Source organism: Bos taurus, chromosome 7, assembly GCF_002263795.3.
Source record: "Bos taurus isolate L1 Dominette 01449 registration number 42190680 breed Hereford chromosome 7, ARS-UCD2.0, whole genome shotgun sequence".
Classification (NCBI taxonomy): domain Eukaryota; kingdom Metazoa; phylum Chordata; class Mammalia; order Artiodactyla; family Bovidae; genus Bos; species Bos taurus.
This window is the reverse complement of record NC_037334.1, coordinates 18438868-18455860: the sequence shown is the minus strand read 5'-3', so window position 1 is coordinate 18455860 and position 16993 is coordinate 18438868. Positions and strand designations below refer to the sequence as shown.

The following is a 16993-nucleotide window of genomic DNA, read 5'->3' as shown; positions in this document are numbered from 1 at the left end:
GCTCATTTTCCCCATTTGAGCCTCAACATCTGGTGGGGGTAGGGGGCGTGGGCGGGGAGGTGGAGAAGCCCAGGCAGCATTGTATCTGCCCAAATGGATGGAGTGGAAATAAACACACGGGTGCAAGTGGTCTCTGCACGTGGACCCTCGGGTTATGTGTGACTGCAGCTCGAGTTTCAGGTCCGACTTGCCAACCACAAATGCAGGCTCTTCGTTAAATGTCCCGTATTTTCCAGATGCTGTGCAATGCTACCGGGAAATACAACTGGCCTATAGAATCCCAGAACTCGTCTTCTTTTCTAAAAAACGATTTCTGAGCCAACACCCAGGCACACTTCTGCCACCAGAAGCAGAGCGTGTGTACGAATCCCTAGGAGCTGCTTGGCTGTGTGAGAGGGTGAGGAGACAGCTTTCCGTGGAGGGCCGCAGGCCCCCTTAGCGGCACAGCCCTGCTCGTGGCCCATTTCCCTCAGAACCAAGCATGGGGTCCTGGCAGCCTGGCGACTTGGCCAGTCAGCTGGAGTTACCCAAGGATCCCTCTGGGCAAATCAGGCAGCCTGAATACAGGCCAGCTCAGACACGGCCCAAAGTGGCTTAGAGCCCACGTGCTCAGCTATACCCCGAGAGGCCTCACATGTGGCACGCTCCCTGCCCCGTCGAGGACAGACCTCAAGTGCTGGCGTCTCATCAGATGGACTTCTCTGGGCTGGGTTGTCAGGTAAGGCTGATGTTGCTGCCCCCGTGCAGTCTGCTGGGATGCTGACCCCGTTGGTGCCGCTACTCGGGACTGTGGGAAAAAAAGACGGAGGGCGTCTCAGAGGTTGGACCACCTCTACTGCCCCTGCCCACCACTGGGGCCCAACAGTGGAGGGTCTTTTTTTTAAAGGAGAGGATCTGTGACTTCCTTGGGGGTCCAGCGGTTAGGACCCTGTGCTTCTATTGTACGGGGCCCAGGTTTGATTCCCAGTTGGGGAACTCAGATCCCACATGCTACAGAGTGCAGCAAGAAAACTGAAAAGATAACATGCTTAAAGAAAAATGATACGGAATCAATACTGAAAATGAAATTCTTAGGTTAGAAAAACCCAAATACCAAACGAAAACCTCACAAAACTGAGAATCTATTATTGTAATTCTATGAAGAACCCTGTGAATTTTCAGTTTATTTAGACATACTACTACTAAGGAGGAAAACAGAGAACGTATTTGGAGAATAACTATAAATTTTATAAAACTAGTTTTACTAATGAAGTCTTTTTTCTATGCACTCCTCTCCCTGGTGGCTCAGACAGTAAAGAATCTACCTGCAATGCAGGACACGTGGGTCTGATCCCTGGGTTGGGAAGACCCCCTGGAAGAGGGCATGGCAACCCACTCTAGTATTCTTGGCTAGAGAATCTCATGGACAAAGGCGCCTGGCGGGCTACAGTCCATGGGGTCCTAAGAGTCAGACAACCGAGTGACTAACATTTCACTTTTCCCTTTTAAATAGCTGCAACCATGTGACTTGCACAACTTCAAATCTGGCTTTGTTCAGTGTTAGACCAAACAGTTTTCCATGTAATTAAAATGCTTCATAAATACCAACTGCTTCTCCCAGGTGGGTTGTGGCATTGCTCCCGATGAGGAGTTCTTAAATTGCAGGGAAAGATTAAGAAGAAAAGCCTATCATGATTAAAAAATTACAGATCAACTGCAAACCACACCGGGTATGTGGATGTAATGGAAACACGGTTTAGGAGTCACATCTCAAGGTGGGGAGTGAGGTGAGACGACCTCTAATCGGTCACCCCTCCAGTCCTGAGCTGCGTGCCCGGGGTGGGACCCGGCTCTTGGGAGCCTCGGTGCGGCAGCAAGGGACAGTGACTGCCCTCCTGTGCGAGTTTGGCCTGGGGGCTGTGACTCACCTGTCTGTGAGAGCGCCTTTGGCTGCGGGGCCTGCAATACCGCTGGGCGAAGCACGCTGCGCTGCTGCTCCTTGGGCTTTTGGCTCGGCAGACCTGGTGACACAGGCTGGCTTGCCCTGGTCCCTCCGACCCCATGGGCAGAAGTGCCCCCCGCCCCCACGCTCAGGCAGTTATAGAAGTGCCCCCTGCCCCCACGCGACGTCCCTCCTAGGCTGGGCTTTACAGGAAGTACAGTAAAGAAAGAAAATTCAAGCTATTTTCTTTACAGTTAGGCACACACATTCCAGCCATTGTTCTTTTTATACGCCGTTCAATAAAACACTCCGTGAAACAGATCTTGCCTGTAGATTAATCCATGGAGTATGGTTAACACTACAGGGGAACCAAAGGACAGCTGGTCTTGCAGGTCAAGGGCAGACGGTGAGGGGAAAGCAGTGAAGCCATGGTTGACCTCTCAGAGTTTAGGACTCCACAAGAGGTCACGTAAAGGTACTCCTTACATGTGCTTCTCAAAATGCCACGTTGAGAAGATCCCTCTGCCAAACATGGGGCAAGGACCAGGAGAACGTCCCCGGCCCTGGACGGGCTACCCACATGAGTGAGCCTGGGCCCTGCTCACTCATGGCCACTTTGCTACTCTGGGTTAACCCTGTGGCCAGAATGCTCTGGGGAGATAGTCCAATGACCGAGGACTGCCGTGCACAGAGCCTGAATGCCCCACCCCGAGCCGAGCCTAATCCTTCCCCGCCTCCTCCTCCTCTGGGCAGCGGGCTCATTGGATGGAGCACCTCCTGATCTGAGGGCAATCTCGGTGCTCAAGTGTCCGGAGAGGGAGCCCAGCGTGCACTGGCACTTGGGAGGCTGCTGCCCCGCTCGCCTCCTCGACAGCAGACACCTACCTGCACTGGGGGCCTGGCCGTGGATCAGCGTCGGCGGCTTCAACCGGAACCCACTGCTCTTTTCCTCTACAAGCACAAAACAAAAGATGAAAAGCAGGCCTGCTGGGGCAGAGCAATAAAGCCGGAGGGACCTGGGGCGGCCGAAGCCTGTGATCTAGGCTTCAGTGGCTGTGGGCCTGGAGAACCAGGGACGTCGCGTGGGGGCAGGGGGCACTTCTATAACTGCCTGAGCGTGGGGGCGGGGGGCACTTCTGCCCATGGAGTCGGAGGGACCAGGGCAAATATTTCCAAGTTCAAACAGCGAAGCAGAGGCTGGTCCAGTCCCGTCTGCGGGGCAGCCCAGGGAGGAGGCCAGAGGGCTGCAGGCAGTGGTGGCTCTAGGAGAACTGCCAGCAGCAGAGACTGCAGGGTGAGTGCAGGACTGGTCAGGCCTCCACCCGTCTACCCAGCTGCCTACAGGGCCTGAGGGCCCCAAGGACAATCAGGGAGCCCCAGAAGACTGGCCCTCCCTGGGACCCAGCTCCCTGTCCTAGAGGACACAACTGCTATCAGGAAAAGTCCTGCCATTACAGCAGATGTCCGGGAAATGAGACACGTTTTCTGTGGTGAAAAATCAAAGGAGGCCGATAGGCTTGCTCTCTCCAGATGTGCCAGGAAGGCCCGGGAGGAGGAGGGGGGCCTTCTGAGGATGGGGTCTGGGACTGACAGCCAAGGTTCAGACAGAGCCCAGTTCGGCTCAGCCACCGGGGCACCTAGATCCCTTCATTCTGCATCCTCGTGACTGGCCCATCTTAGGGAGTAGGGGAGACAGGCTAACGCCACTCCTGACCACAAGTCTGTCCCCAGAAAAGTCAAAGGATGGCCTCACTTTTGTGCTAAGGTCCAACCCGTGAGAAAAACCCTTTTTGGGTCGCTGGGAACAAGCTCAATACACAGAAATCACATGTGTGTTATTAGACACGAGCAGTGAATAATTCAAACATGAAGCTGAGAAAACAACTCCACTTATAACAGCCGGGAATAAACGTGACCAGTAAGAACTATAAAACACTGCTGGAAGAAAGCGAAGACTTAAAGAAATGGAAAGATGTCCCCAAAGGTCACACAGTTGTGCAATTCCAGTCACAAGAAATGTCCAGGGCAGGCAGATCCATGGAGACAGAAAGTGGATTTGTGGTGGCCAGAAGCTGGGGAGACCAAGTGGGGAGTGACTGCCCAAGGGCATAGGGTCTCTTTTTGGAGAGACAGTCATCCTAAAATTAATTATGGTGGTGGGTATACAACCCTTCAGCTGCACTAGACACCCTTCAGTTGTTCACAGAAACACCACCACAATTACAACTCATCAGGCCACACAATTAATTAGGTACGAAAGTCAAATCGGAACTCCCCATCAGGCAGGAGGGCCCTGTGCTCTCCTCAGGCAAACACAGGTTCACAAGAGTGATGCCCCCTGCTGGTCAGCACAAGGGAGCCCATGCTGCTGGAGCTGGGGTCCCTCCGGAGAGAGGCTTCAACAGCCAGACAGCACAGGATGCGGGGAAAACACGCTTCCAGGTGGGCCTCTTGGGCAGGGAGATGCTGAATTACATTGCTAGAGCTCAGGGTTACTAAGACGACGACTGGCAATTTAGAAACACTGAAAAAGACTGAGGTAAAATTCACAACTGAGGTAATTTTAGAAGGTCCTCGGAGCTGGCTTTGCAATGCTCATACTGCGACTACTATTCACCACTCTGCTCTGACAGGCTAACCCTCAGGGTCGACCCTGAGCAGGGGCAACAAGCCTGGAGAGTCACAGACACACCACCGCCACCCAGCCTGGAGCTGGCCTGCCCACGGATACACAGGACGTCCACCCTGAATGCTGAGGTGAACTGACGCACCACATGCCTCACGTGACTGGGAACATTGGACAGAAAGATGGCGGGGCCCAGAGCAGCAGGGGGACACTTACGGGGCAGGGCCTCTATCTGCACTAGAATAAATGTGCTCTCTGCTTGTGGCCTCTGGAAGCTCCCTCTGCAGCAAGGTCAGTGTGTAATGGAGAGGTGGTCAGAGCCCTAGCATGCATGCCTGGCTCATAGGAGTGCACAGGCCGTTGCACTTGTGTTCTCTCAAGGGCACACGCATGGCCCCCACAATAGGAGCTTGCTGTGGGAGAGAAGCACTCCTAATAGGGCAGCCTCTGCCCTCCTCTGAAATCACACCCAAGCAAACAGGTTTCCCTGCCCTGCCTCAGAGAGACCCCAAGTGATGTCTGAGAGGGCAACACTGGCTCCAAAGGGAATTCCAGGAACTCTCGGATTAAACCAGGAAGACAGATCAGAATTTAGCCTGGTGCGGACCAGAAGCTAGAGAGAATCTGAGAGGAGGCTCCCTGGTAGGGGCTCAAGCAACAACACACTGAGGAGACAGGGAGCAGGTTTCTGTCAGGAAAGAGGAAGAAATATGAAGAAGGGTTTCATATCATGAACCTTGTCGGCACTGGACGGGAAGTATCCACATGAACTGGGGTGACCTATACACACAGACAGAGCAGCAGAGACACAGACCACAAGCAGACGTGAGTGCCCGTGTGTGAAGAGGTCCATGTGTATGTACACGCGTATATGTATGTATGTGCTCTCAGCCATGCGTGTTCCCAGCTATGGGTACAGAGAGGGCCTGGGAGCAGCAGCAGCGCAGTGGGCCGAGCACTCAGATCTTGGTTCCAAGAGACCACTTCCACCAAGCAGAGCCAGGACCCCACTGAGGACAGGGAGAGAAGATGATGAGCCTAGAACCCCCTCTGACAAGATGAAAAGGGCATGCTCAAGAGAAGGATGGGGCCACGGCCGGGGAGCACAGAAACCTGCTGGACGGGGCTCCACCAGCCAGATCGGGGACCATTAGAATGAACTGACGCTGAAGTAAGAACTGAATGTGAAGATAAATACTAGTGACAACGGATTACAACCCACTGGCAGAACCAGGCGAGGCCGAGGGACTGTTTGAGGTGTGTGACGCAGGAGCCAGAACGGGATGCCTTTGCTCATCGCTAGGGTGCCTGGGGGAAGATCTAATGGGGTCTCTAGGTAGTGGGATGGAGAAGTACCTTATTATTCTTAAGGTTACATTTTTTTCTTTCTTTCAAAATAAAAGCTAAAAAAAATAAAAAGGCAGGCAGGCAAGGAGCTGAGCAGTTCACTCTGTGGAGTGGACAGGTCAGCCTGTCCCCACTGCACACCGCAGAGGGGACCAGGGACCAGGCTGACCTTTTATGACCTGGCCCCCACAGTCCCGAACGGGACTCACGAAGCCGGTGCCCAGGCCTGCCCTAAAGAACCCTGAGAACCAAGCTCCTCAGGACTTCCCAGTGGTCCAATGGTTAAAGAATCCACCTTTCAATGCACAGCACTTGGGTTCAAGCCCTGGTTGGGGAACTAAGATCCTGCATGCCACAGCGCGGCCAAATTAAAAACAAAAAGTCACCTAGCTCCCTTTCAGGCCCCGTGAAGGGGTCAGCTCAGAACAGTTTGCCTCTGGAGTCAGAACAAATTCAACCGCTTGAAAGAGTGCCATCAAATCAACCCTCAAAGTTACAGCTCGCCTCTCCCCCCACGGCGCCCTTATGCCAGAGGCTGACTGAGTTCGCCTTGCTTTTGAAGTCAGCAGTGAATTTATACAAGGCGGGTTGGGTTACAGAATTCGGATGGTTATGTTCGCTCATTAAATCTTTTATGAGGAATTCCAGCCACGCGGGAGAAACTTTCAGGAAATCTTGGAGCTGGTTCTCCAGTGAAGGACCGAAAAAGGAAAAGGCTCCACATTCTTCAGAAAGGATCAAGCTATTCGCTGTAAAGTTTTAAAGCTGTGATTAAATATATTTATCTAAACAGATCTAAGTAATATTAGTCAGTGTGAGAATTTAATACACAGAGAAGGGGTCTGGAAAATTACATAAACTTCAGAGTAGTGACCATGGGGATGGCAGTGTGGAGGGAAATGAACAGGAGGACTCTTTCACTCTATGTATTTCCGAGTTTTTAATGACACAGAGGTACAATGTTTGTGTAAAAATTTGAAAAACGAGTACTGTATTTCACTATGGTTTTTTTGTGTGTGTGTTTGCTTTTGTCTTTTTTTTTTTTTTTAAAGGGACTTGAAGCTCCCTGTAACTAGACCCTGCTTGCAGAAACCAAAATTAAGGGCCACAGAAGTCAGCCTCACACTGGATTCTAAATCTGCCCACTGAAAGTTGGGAAACATGAACCGAAAAAGAGTGCTGATTTCCAACTGCTTACCCTCGTTTAAGACAGTGTTTTACAAGAGCAAGTGCTTTTCATCCCAGGACACCCCCAGTGACCAGCTGGTGAAGGGCAAAGGCACGCGAAGGCTCACCTGGTTCTGAGTCAGAATTGCCTGCAGATGGCTCGCAGAAGGTGGATGGCATAAAAACATTGTTTTTGGATACTGTCGACAAGGAGGTGCAGGCAGGGGAGGAACAAGAGGAAAACAGTGTGAGTAGGCAGGACAGACATGCCTGGGAGCATTTCTCGCACCTGAGGGGTCATCTCCAGGCCCCACTGTGGTGCTGCGGGGGGTGGGGGTGGGGGTGGGGGTGGGGGGTCAGCATCACGAACCTGGCCTTCAGCCACTCTAGCAAAAGTGAAACCCCGGGACTCTTCCTACAGCCCTGAAACATGGGTGTCCAGCAGAATAGCCTGAATCTGCCTGACACCTAGCTGTCGACTCTGGGCTGCTGTGGCCTCCTGCCTTGCCCATGCGTCCCCAAGAGCACGGCCAGGAGGGACGCAGATGCTCCCCGGGGCCGAACCCCAGGCCCTGCTCCTTGTCACCAGTCAGCGCTCGGTTGGCTGCAGCCTTCCCCCACCTGCCCTTTTAGAATCTTACAAAAGCAACTGGTTCCCTGGTTGCAGGCCAGGCAACAACACGATGGGGCTGAAGACCAAACTGTGCAGACTGCAGGCAGCTAAGTGGAATCAGAGTGCAGCACAAAGCCAAGGCCTCTGAACGCAGACCACTTGTCTTTACACGCTTGATGGCTAAGCTGAACCCTAGGGTGGAATGCGCCAGAGGACAGGACTAATGTCTAACGTCCACTGATCATTGGTTTCTCCAGCCTACAGCCAGAGCACAGACTACCACCTCTCTTCTCCGCTGTACTTTCTTGATGGAAAAAGTGAGGCTTAGCAGTGGGCAGTGAGCGGGAAGGAATGTGATCTATGGCCAGGAAGTGGACGCTGCCCCTCCTGTATTAAGGCCCATGCAACAAGCGTGCAGAAAGCCTTAAAAAAAGGATGGACCCTCAGCCTGGACTGTAAGCTGTCAGGAGGACTCCTCAATACAAACCACAGCACCTGTATGGAGTGGGGAGTGGTGGGAGTTGTCTCCTGCAGTTCTGAAAAAGGGTTCAGCTGTGCCCAAGGCAAGTGTTCAGGGAACAGGCATGATGAACTCAGGTGTGTCACGGGGTGATGGTAAGACGACACTCACGTACTCTTTAAGCTTCCAAGAGTCTTTTCTCTCCTAAAGTGACATCCTTAGGGCTCACAGCTATAACTGTTTTAAGTGAATTCCCAAGACTGAACTTCAAGCTAGGGAGCTGGAGGGCATGTGAAAGCCAGTGCTGCAGAGAGCACTGGGCAATGCTCGGGTTGGGTGGGGAGTGGGGGGCCCTGCTGCAGCTTTGACACTGCAAGGAGCAGCGGCAACCCCAGGCTTGCACAGCCTCCCACTCAGTAGCCCCAGTGCCTCCCTCTACCCCAGGAACCCCCCTCTGTCCACCAGATGGTCTCCTGGCCTCTGTGTATGCACAGACCTGGTTCTGGCCCGGAGGCTCCAAGCCCTTGGGCCCAGCCTGGCCAAGCCGTCTGGGCTCCCCCGAGCTCCCCTCCTTGGGGAGTTCATGCCATCCTACCACCAACGTGTCTGTCAGGGCTGCTGGACTCCCCATGTACTGTCTGTGTGTCTGGGCTTCTCAATTGGCCCCCCTGGGCACTAGGCTCACTGCTGAAGGGCGAGGGGGACCCTCCACTTCCCACACCTTCAGTCCACACATAGCCAGCGGCCCTTACAAAGTGGACATGCACTTAATGGTCAGAGCCCCAAACATGGTCCTGACATCCCACCCTTCTGTGTCACTGATTCAGATGAGGGTGTCTGCGCTGCGCTCAGCCAAGCTCCAGCCTTACTCCTGCCCCCCCAAAAAACTGAGCCTCAGGCTGACCATAACTGGAGACACACAAGGGGTGGGAGGCACAGCAGGGGGCAGCAGGCTTGCAAACGCGGCCGCTTCACCACCCAGTAAAGGCCTGCCACTGTTACCTGACTGCGATGGCGGGAACTGCGTTAAAGAGGAGGTTCTTTCTCGCTTGACGGGAGGGCAGTAATTTCCATCTTCTCGGTCAGAATCTACAGAAAATGAGAAGGAGAAGAAAAATCAGGCTGCTTCCACTTTTACGACCGAAGCTGGTGAAACATCTGAGAGATATCCTCACCTTCTCCACCTTCGGGGCTGGAGCCGCCGGCTGACCTCTGAAATGAGAACACACGTCAGGGTAATCAGAGAGGGCCACACGGCCTGGTGGCTCTTGACTTCCGCCACCAATGGATCCCGAAATGCGGCTCCAAGGGTGTGAGGCTTGGGTTCAGTTGCCCAGGTCACGGACTTTTGACCTAATGCCTGAAAATCTCCCGTGAACCTTCTGCCCCCGCCTCGCCAGGCCTCGCGCCAAGGACTCCTAACAGCTGGGAATGTTCCCGGCACAGGATCAGTTTCCAAGTTTCTCCAATGGGTACTGCTCACTGGCATGTCCCCCGCACCCCCCACCCCAATCAAAGAGAAAAACTGGCTCTGGCCGAAGTCCATTCTGCCGAGGTGACCTCTCCACCCTGAAGGGCAGCAGGGCCATGGACACTGGGTCAGGGGGCCCCCATCCCTGGCACCTCCCCTGGTGTGGAACCCAATTTCCAGGGAGGCTGCTGTTTCCAGAGTAGCTGAGTGCTTCGCTGCCATGGGGCCAAGTGTGCAGCACCTTAGACTACAGACCGGCTGAACAATCACGAGCTGAGAGAAAGGTGGATGAAGAACTTCCTCCCCAACCACCTCTGGTTTTAGACTGCGCATGACTAGCAATTAAGAAGCTCAAAGTGAACCCCTGGCCCATCTGGGGTGATACATCCTCTCTCAGGGACTTGTGATTCTTCAGAGCTGAGCAGCCTAAAGTGAACTCTGAGAGGTCAACATGCGCACCCCCCAGCCCCAGGCACCAGAGTTGACGGGGAAGCAGGGGAGCCAATTTTCTTATTTTCAGAAAAGCCCCTCAGGGGTTAAGTTTGGCCAAACAAGGACCACCTGCCTTGAGCCTGTGAGGGATTAAATGAGATGATGCATGTGAAAGTGCTCTGCAAGCTGCAGGGCTTCGGTAAAAGCTGTAAAATAAGGAAGCTGCAGAGGAAGAGGCTGGGACCCCCGAGAACTGGGGCGGAGCTTTCCAGTAAAGGGCCAGCTCCACAGGCCCCATTCAGGCCACACATTGTATATTCTTTGTTTTTACAATCCTTTAAAAACCTGAACACCATCCTAGCTTGCAGGCTGGACAAAAAGAGGCGGTAGGCAGAGTCTGCAGACAAGTCCTAAAGGACAGGAAGAAAAGGACCCCAAACTGCACCCCCGCCCCCATCAGAGACCATCTATCAACATGCTCGGGAAACGCGAAACCCTCCTAACACGATGGGCTCAGTGGTCCTCGGGGCGACTGTGAGCATACCATGGGGCTCAAAACGAAATAAAATACCCCCGGAGGATTCAGCAGGCAGGCACTAGCTGAGCACAAGACAGTGGCCAGGGCTCGGAGCCTGAAGGCGCTCAACTCCCTCTCAAAGGCTTGAGAGCTAGTCAGCCGTGTCTTGAGTGTGGAACCTGGGGCAAACGGCTTCACTGGCCCAGGTTTCCACCTCCAAGCTTGGAAGACAGTGCGGCCAGTGCTTCCGCTGCAGGGATGAAGGTGCAGGGGTCAATGGGTGGCCTCACATCTGGACCGCCCACACCCTCCTGGCAAGCTCACCTCCTGGAGTGTCACACCCAAGGCAGCAGGGCTTCAGAGCTCAGGGGATGTGTGGACGGGAGGGACCAGGGTGGGGCACCCTCTCACCGTGGGGAGCCGATGAGAGAGGCACCACTGCAGCGCTGTCATTTAACGGGCCTGGGCTGGCAGCTGACAGCCAAGAACCGTGCCCGCATCACCAGGACATCAGGTGTTGCTCTCGGATGTCCCCTGCCCTGGGTGACACTGTGAAGGCACAGGCTCTACGGTCTCCTCCCGCTGTTCCTCTACAGCAGGCCTTGCCAGCCCCAGACTATCCCTGCTACCCTGCCCCTGAGTCCTGGCCTCAACTTCTTTCCCCCTTTTCATTCAATAAGCATTTCAACTCTACCAAACCTGCCCATGGCAGGCAGCCTCCGAGGCCCGTGGCACCTGTGGCTTCTTGAAGGATTCCTGGGACCTGGAAACAGCCAGCCCCGGTAGGCACTGCTCTTTCACCAACACCCTCCCTCTCAATTCGCCACCCAGGTGCGAATCTCTCAGGCTGTGGCCTCACCCCTCCCTGCTCTCGCTCCAGGTCCCGGCTAGCCTCTAAGTTCCGGAAGAGTCTGGCCCCAGTGCTCAGTGGGGCTCGCTCACCACATGTTCAGGGGAAGCACCTGGATCCCAGGAGCTCGCTGGCCACAGAGAAGCAGCCAAGTCACTGTATGCAGTGTATGCAGAGTGGGGGCCCTGACAGCTGCAAGGCCAGAACTGTCCTCCTGGTTCTCAGCTCCTGGGGAGGATGGTCCTCCGCCACCTCCATCTCAAGGGGCCCTCGTCTGACCGGCTAATTTCCGGTCAGAATGGGTGTGAATGCTCCAGGGCTCCTTCTGCTAGGAATTTCTAACTTCATTCCATTTTGGTTGGAGAAGACTGTGATTTCTGGACTCCCCTTGTTCTGTCAGTTTTTCTTTGAATACTTTGGGGCTCTTTTAACAACACTTAACTTGCTTATCCTTGTCAGCGACACCCCAAGCCTCTCAGGGATCTGGGTCTCCCTGAGAATTTGATGGGAGCCAGGAGCCTCTCCCCTGAAGTGTACCCAGGCCTCTGAGCTGCACTCTCGGGGCCTAGGACTGCTGGCTCCAAGTGGCCTCCTGCTACACTAGGCCCCTTCGTCCATCACACTCCAGCCCTGCTGTCTCCCTCCCGTTTTCTGGCATGGTGACACCGTTTCCGCCTCAGTGTTCCTCCTCCGCGTGCGTGCTGCTCCCACGGCTGTCCTGACCACCTCCAGGGTGAACTAAGAGCACGTGCCATCCCATGACCCAGCGAGAGGAAGCAGCTCCTCCACCCCCACCCTCCAGCCTCTCCGGGCCTCAACTCTGTTTTGGGCTTCACAGTGAGAAGTGATCTTCTGTGCCCATCTGTTGTGTGCCTCCTGCTACCACGAGGCCCTACCCTGTCTGTTTGGCTTACAACTCACACACCCAACACCTAGGATACTTGCTCAGCAAGCATCTGCTACACAGATGGAGCCCCGGCCTCCAGCACAGCCCCTTTGGTGACCTGGAGAAGAAAGGGCACCTGGCGAGACAAGACATTCCCAGACCTCTGCCCTCAGGAGAACCTCAAGTCCACGCTCCGAGTCTCGGAACCATCCCACAGGCGTGTGGCCAGCCTGCTGGCCCTGGACAGGCTGGGAGGCGGAGGCCTGTGAAGGCCAACACAGGAGACTCCTCCACTGGGAGAGCCTTTCAGAAGCTGCTGGAACTTCCTGTGGGCTCTGAAACAGCTGACTCAGAAGCAGTCACGCCAGTAATTCTCAACAGGAGCCAGCATGAGGACGCAGGCGGCCAGAAGTCAAGTCACTTCAGCTTGCCTTGGGAGATGCTCTTCATGCTGGAAAGCCCCCTCTGCTGCTTGTGTGAGCTGCAGTCTGGCCTCTCCCCACCCCGTGGCCCCCGTCAGAGAAGGCCTGAGCTTGCCTCTAGGCCTGGTGCCTCGTGCTATCTTCCACTCTCTGGGGCTGGGCCCAGCAACCTGTAGCCCAAAGCTTGGGAGCTGCTGCTCCAGGGATGACCGTGAGGAGGTCTTGAGAGCAGGCTCTCAGGATCTGTGATTTGGGGGAGCAGTCAGGACCGAAGTGGGGTGTGGAAGCTCCACATCCTTCTCTGCTTCTTTCCACAGCAGAAGCCGTCTCTTGCTGGTGTGGGCTCCGGGCTGACACCTTGGGGATGCTCAGATCAGGGCACCCTGACTGCGCACTTCACAGTGGCAGCGGGTCCTACATGAGAGGGTGGCCCACCCTCTCGGAACACACTGGAACCCTGGGGAGAAGCAGCTTGTCCTGTAAAGGGCATATGTCCCTGTCACCAAGCACAAGACTGGAGGGAACACCTGACCCAGGATAGGGCCACAGGACTGAGAAGCTCCTGTCCTCTCTGTAAAGGCTGAATCGATGACAATTACTAGTATTCAGTTTACTGAGGCTTGCACCCCCCACCCCAGACAGGGCTTTTGTGAGGCTGCCTGGTGTGGGTGGCCTTGAGGGGACAAAGGCGCCAGGCCAGTCCAGGAGGCGGGGAAGGAGCAGGAGGCTGTGTCAAAGAAGCTGAGACACAGACAAACGGGCAGTGAGCAGGAGTGAGCAGGGCTACCTTCTTGGCCTCCCGGAAAAGATGAGAAATCAAGACCATGTCAGGGATATTCCTTCCAGAAAATACCAGTTGGCGCGGGGACTCAGTGATCCCCACCTGGATGGACCCCCATCTGGACAGTCCAGCTAGAAAGTCTGCTGCTGTGACTGCGGGAAAATGGACACCTGGATGAAGATCCACTTGAGGGAGGCGCCTGCCAAGGCAGCCTCACCTTCATGTGGACCACAGGCCCACTCACCACTGTTTATCCTTTGACTCAGGGAACCAGCTCAGAGATTTTTACCCAAAAGGCAGACACTGAAAAAAAAGAAAAAATGAGGTAGCCTCCAAAGATGTGACTGCTCGGCAGGGGTGGACGAGTGGCGAAGCCCGTGCACATGTGAGAGGACGGGCAGGGGAGCAGTCTGGCCAGGGGACTTGGTCCAGACTCTCTCGGTTTCCCAGTGGGGCTTGTAACATGTTTCAGGCTCGGTAGTGCCTTGGCTTGGGACTTCAGTTGGCAGACTTCAGCCAGGCTCAGGGTGAGCACTGGGAACACTTTCTCCAGGGCAAATGGAGAACTTAATCTGGATGTGGTTTGGTGTCCCTCAAGCTGCCTTGTGAGAGTCAGGAGGTCTGATATAAGGAGACTGTTTCCTGGTCCTGGGGCTTCAATGGCCAGAGCTCTGATGAGACTGAAAGATGATAAGGGCCCTTTATAGGCAGTAATTCAGTGTGCAATATATCGCAGTTTTACAATCCCCCAAAGGATCGTGGAATGAAGAACAGGCTGAACGTGAGGGATGAGCCCTGTCAGGTTACATGTGGGTGTTTCCTGAACTCCAGAGTGAGACAGAGTGAGCGCCAAATCTGCTCTGAAGCAAGAGCAACTAGTCCGAGTTCGCCACAGAAATATCTCAGCCCAGGAAGTAGCTGGGATTGGGGTCTATCTACACCCTAATTGACCTAAAGAACAAACTCTACTGTGTCTTAGTGCCCCAAAGGCAGAAAAAGCCCCGGATGGCTGAGAGCTGTCACAAATGGTGTGACGGCGGCACTGCTGGGACTTCTGATGGAACTGGGATGCCCAGGTACCTGTGTTAAAACCACCCAGGGTATGCACGGGTGTGTGTCACAGGCATGGCCCTGTCCATGAAGCTGGCACGTTCAGCAACAAGCCCCCCTCCACCCCAGGCCCTCTCCCACAGCAACATAACAACCATCTTCACGTTCCCCGCTATCGCCCTCGACCTTGCGTCTTTCAGTCTGGGCACTGCTTGCATTTCTCAGAATTAGAGCTTCTGACCTACAGTCCACAAGAATTGAGAAGCTGAGTTCTGTTGGCTGGGCCTCAGAAATCGGTGTCTGGACTGGCCACAGGGAGAAGGCAAGGCCCTGTCTCACAGGCATGAGCAGGAAGGGGTCTGAAAGAGCCCGGCTTCTGGAAGGGCCACTGCCGTGACACCACCTCCACCGTCTGCCACCCTCCACGGAAAACCCTCGACCTCTGCAGCTTGAGGTTCTCCGCAAATTGCGCTCTTCAACCCAGATAGCAGTGGAGGGGTCCCGTTTCCTGGGCAGATCCTCACAAATACCACCTGTTCTCAGGGAACTGGGAACACGTGCCTGCTGTCACCCGACTCAGGAGAAGGTTCCAGCAGCTGTTCTTGCCCAACCCAGAAAATGACTGCCTCTGAATTCCTGCTCTTGGCCCTCAAGTGGGGACCTCAGATTGGAATCTTTCCTGGGCTTCCTTCCTTCAAGCCCCCTTCCAGGCCACAAAGGACAGACCCCAACAGGGACAGACTGGTTCTTCTTTTCCCACCACACACTGATTCCTCCAAATGTTAAGATTTGGCTCCAGCCTCACTCGGCTGAATATCACTTCTTTCTGCGAATCCCAGGGTCTGGCTGCTCTAGCTGAATTTCAATGGTTTCCTCAAGGACATGGGAGACTGGCGCTGTGACACAAGGAACCACTAAAGGTCTGGGAGAGGGCTGGGGCTGTGACGCCCTGGGTGCCGTGTGGTGGGGCGGGACCCTGTTTTCTTGAGTCGCTGCTCCCTGATGTGGGAATGGGGGCTCTGCCACTAGGCACCGAGAGGATGAAGCTTTCGATCCTGAATGGAGGACAATGTTTACCTTTCCCGATTTATCAAACTCCAAACACTCCAGACATCTCTTGTTCTGGAGATTTCACAGTCTTCTCCACCTATAATCTTCCAAAGCCTTCTGAATACAAAGAAAAAGGGCTCAGGGGGCTCCCTCCGATTCAAAGGAAGCAGCTCTTCTTCCTGCTTTGATTGAAGACAAGCAGTTCACAGCCCAACCACAGTCCAGACACAACCGGTCTTGTAAAGCAACAGGCGTTAGACACCTTTTCCTACAGATCAAGGAAGCTGGAGCCTTTCGTGTTTCTAAGATACTGAACTTGAAAGCCCGAATTCAGGGAGAGACGGAAAAACGGAAGGAGGGAGAAGGGGCTGAATTGGAGGTGGAGAGTTCTACCCTGCTCCTCAATTCCTCTTCTGGCCCCTCGCTTCTTTCACTAACAGGATTAGCTTCAGGCTATGGATGAATGTTCCCCTGACTAGAAAGGTCTCAGTGTAGAAGGGGACGTGCTCCTTGCTGGCTTTTTGGCAGGGGGAATTAAAGGGCGCCGAAGACAGCCTTGTCATCTTTCAGTTGTTGCCAGCTGCCGGCGACCCGGGGTCTGGATGCGAGGGCCGAGAGGGAGGGGCCGGTCTGGGTTGGGAGCCCCGGGCTGGGGGATGCCAGGGGGAGGCGGACTTACCCCTGCCAGTTCTCGTGGAAAAGGAAGAAGCTGGGCTTCGGGAGCGCGGGCCAAAGCGCTAGCGGGGGCAGGAAGCTCTAGGGCATGCTCACCAGCTGACTCGGGGTGACCCGTGCCATGGTGGGGGGCCTCAGCCTCCCCCCGAGGCTCCTCTCCCGAATCCGACAAGTCTTTTTGCTCTGCAGAGGACTGGGAGCAAAAAAGACAATTTTCCTTCAATGTAAACAAAGCCTGCAATGTGGGGCAGGGGAGGGGGTGGGATTCAAAGGTTGAGCATCTCCTGATGCTCCTGCCCGGGAGGGAGGTCGGGCCAAGAGAGCCGGCCCTCCACGCTGTCAGAAGGGCGCTGAACATGGGCCAAGTGTCAGACTTGGCACTTCCTAAGGTGTCCAGGAAGTCAGACCCAGGCTTTGAAAACTGGCAGACGGCCTCTGCGGCATGAAGCTCCTCTGCTGGTGGCAGCCATGAGGACATGGTCTCAGTGACCACACTGCCCCTGTGGTTAGTAAGCCATCCACTCAGACACGCTCAGGAAGGGGGGTGAGCACCAGCACCAGGTCTGGCCGCTGGGGATGGGGCTTCAGCAGGAGCTGCAGCCCCGGCAGCACCTCCCATCTGTGCCCGTAAACCCGAGAGGAAGGGAACGCATCCCTGCTCAGTGAGTGCAAGTGGGGGGGACCCAGCAAGCTGGCGGAGACACAGAGAGCTGGCTTTATATCAG

At 54.9% G+C, this 16993-nt stretch overlaps 1 protein-coding gene across 12 annotated transcripts in view; it reads right to left on the bottom strand.

Annotated features, from left to right (window-relative positions):
- The window catches only part of RANBP3 (RAN binding protein 3), a 50766-nt gene that overhangs the window by 10304 nt on the left and 23469 nt on the right, over positions 1 to 16993 (bottom strand). For 2 of the 12 annotated variants that reach the window (XM_005208857.5, XM_010806910.4), the window contains exons 3-9: positions 16273 to 16461; positions 9310 to 9346; positions 9137 to 9223; positions 7190 to 7261; positions 2807 to 2872; positions 1908 to 2000; positions 669 to 787 (exon numbers count right to left, since the gene is read on the bottom strand). In XM_005208857.5, coding sequence (XP_005208914.1) covers positions 669 to 787; positions 1908 to 2000; positions 2807 to 2872; positions 7190 to 7261; positions 9137 to 9223; positions 9310 to 9346; positions 16273 to 16461 — 663 coding nt within the window. 12 annotated transcript variants of the gene reach the window in all.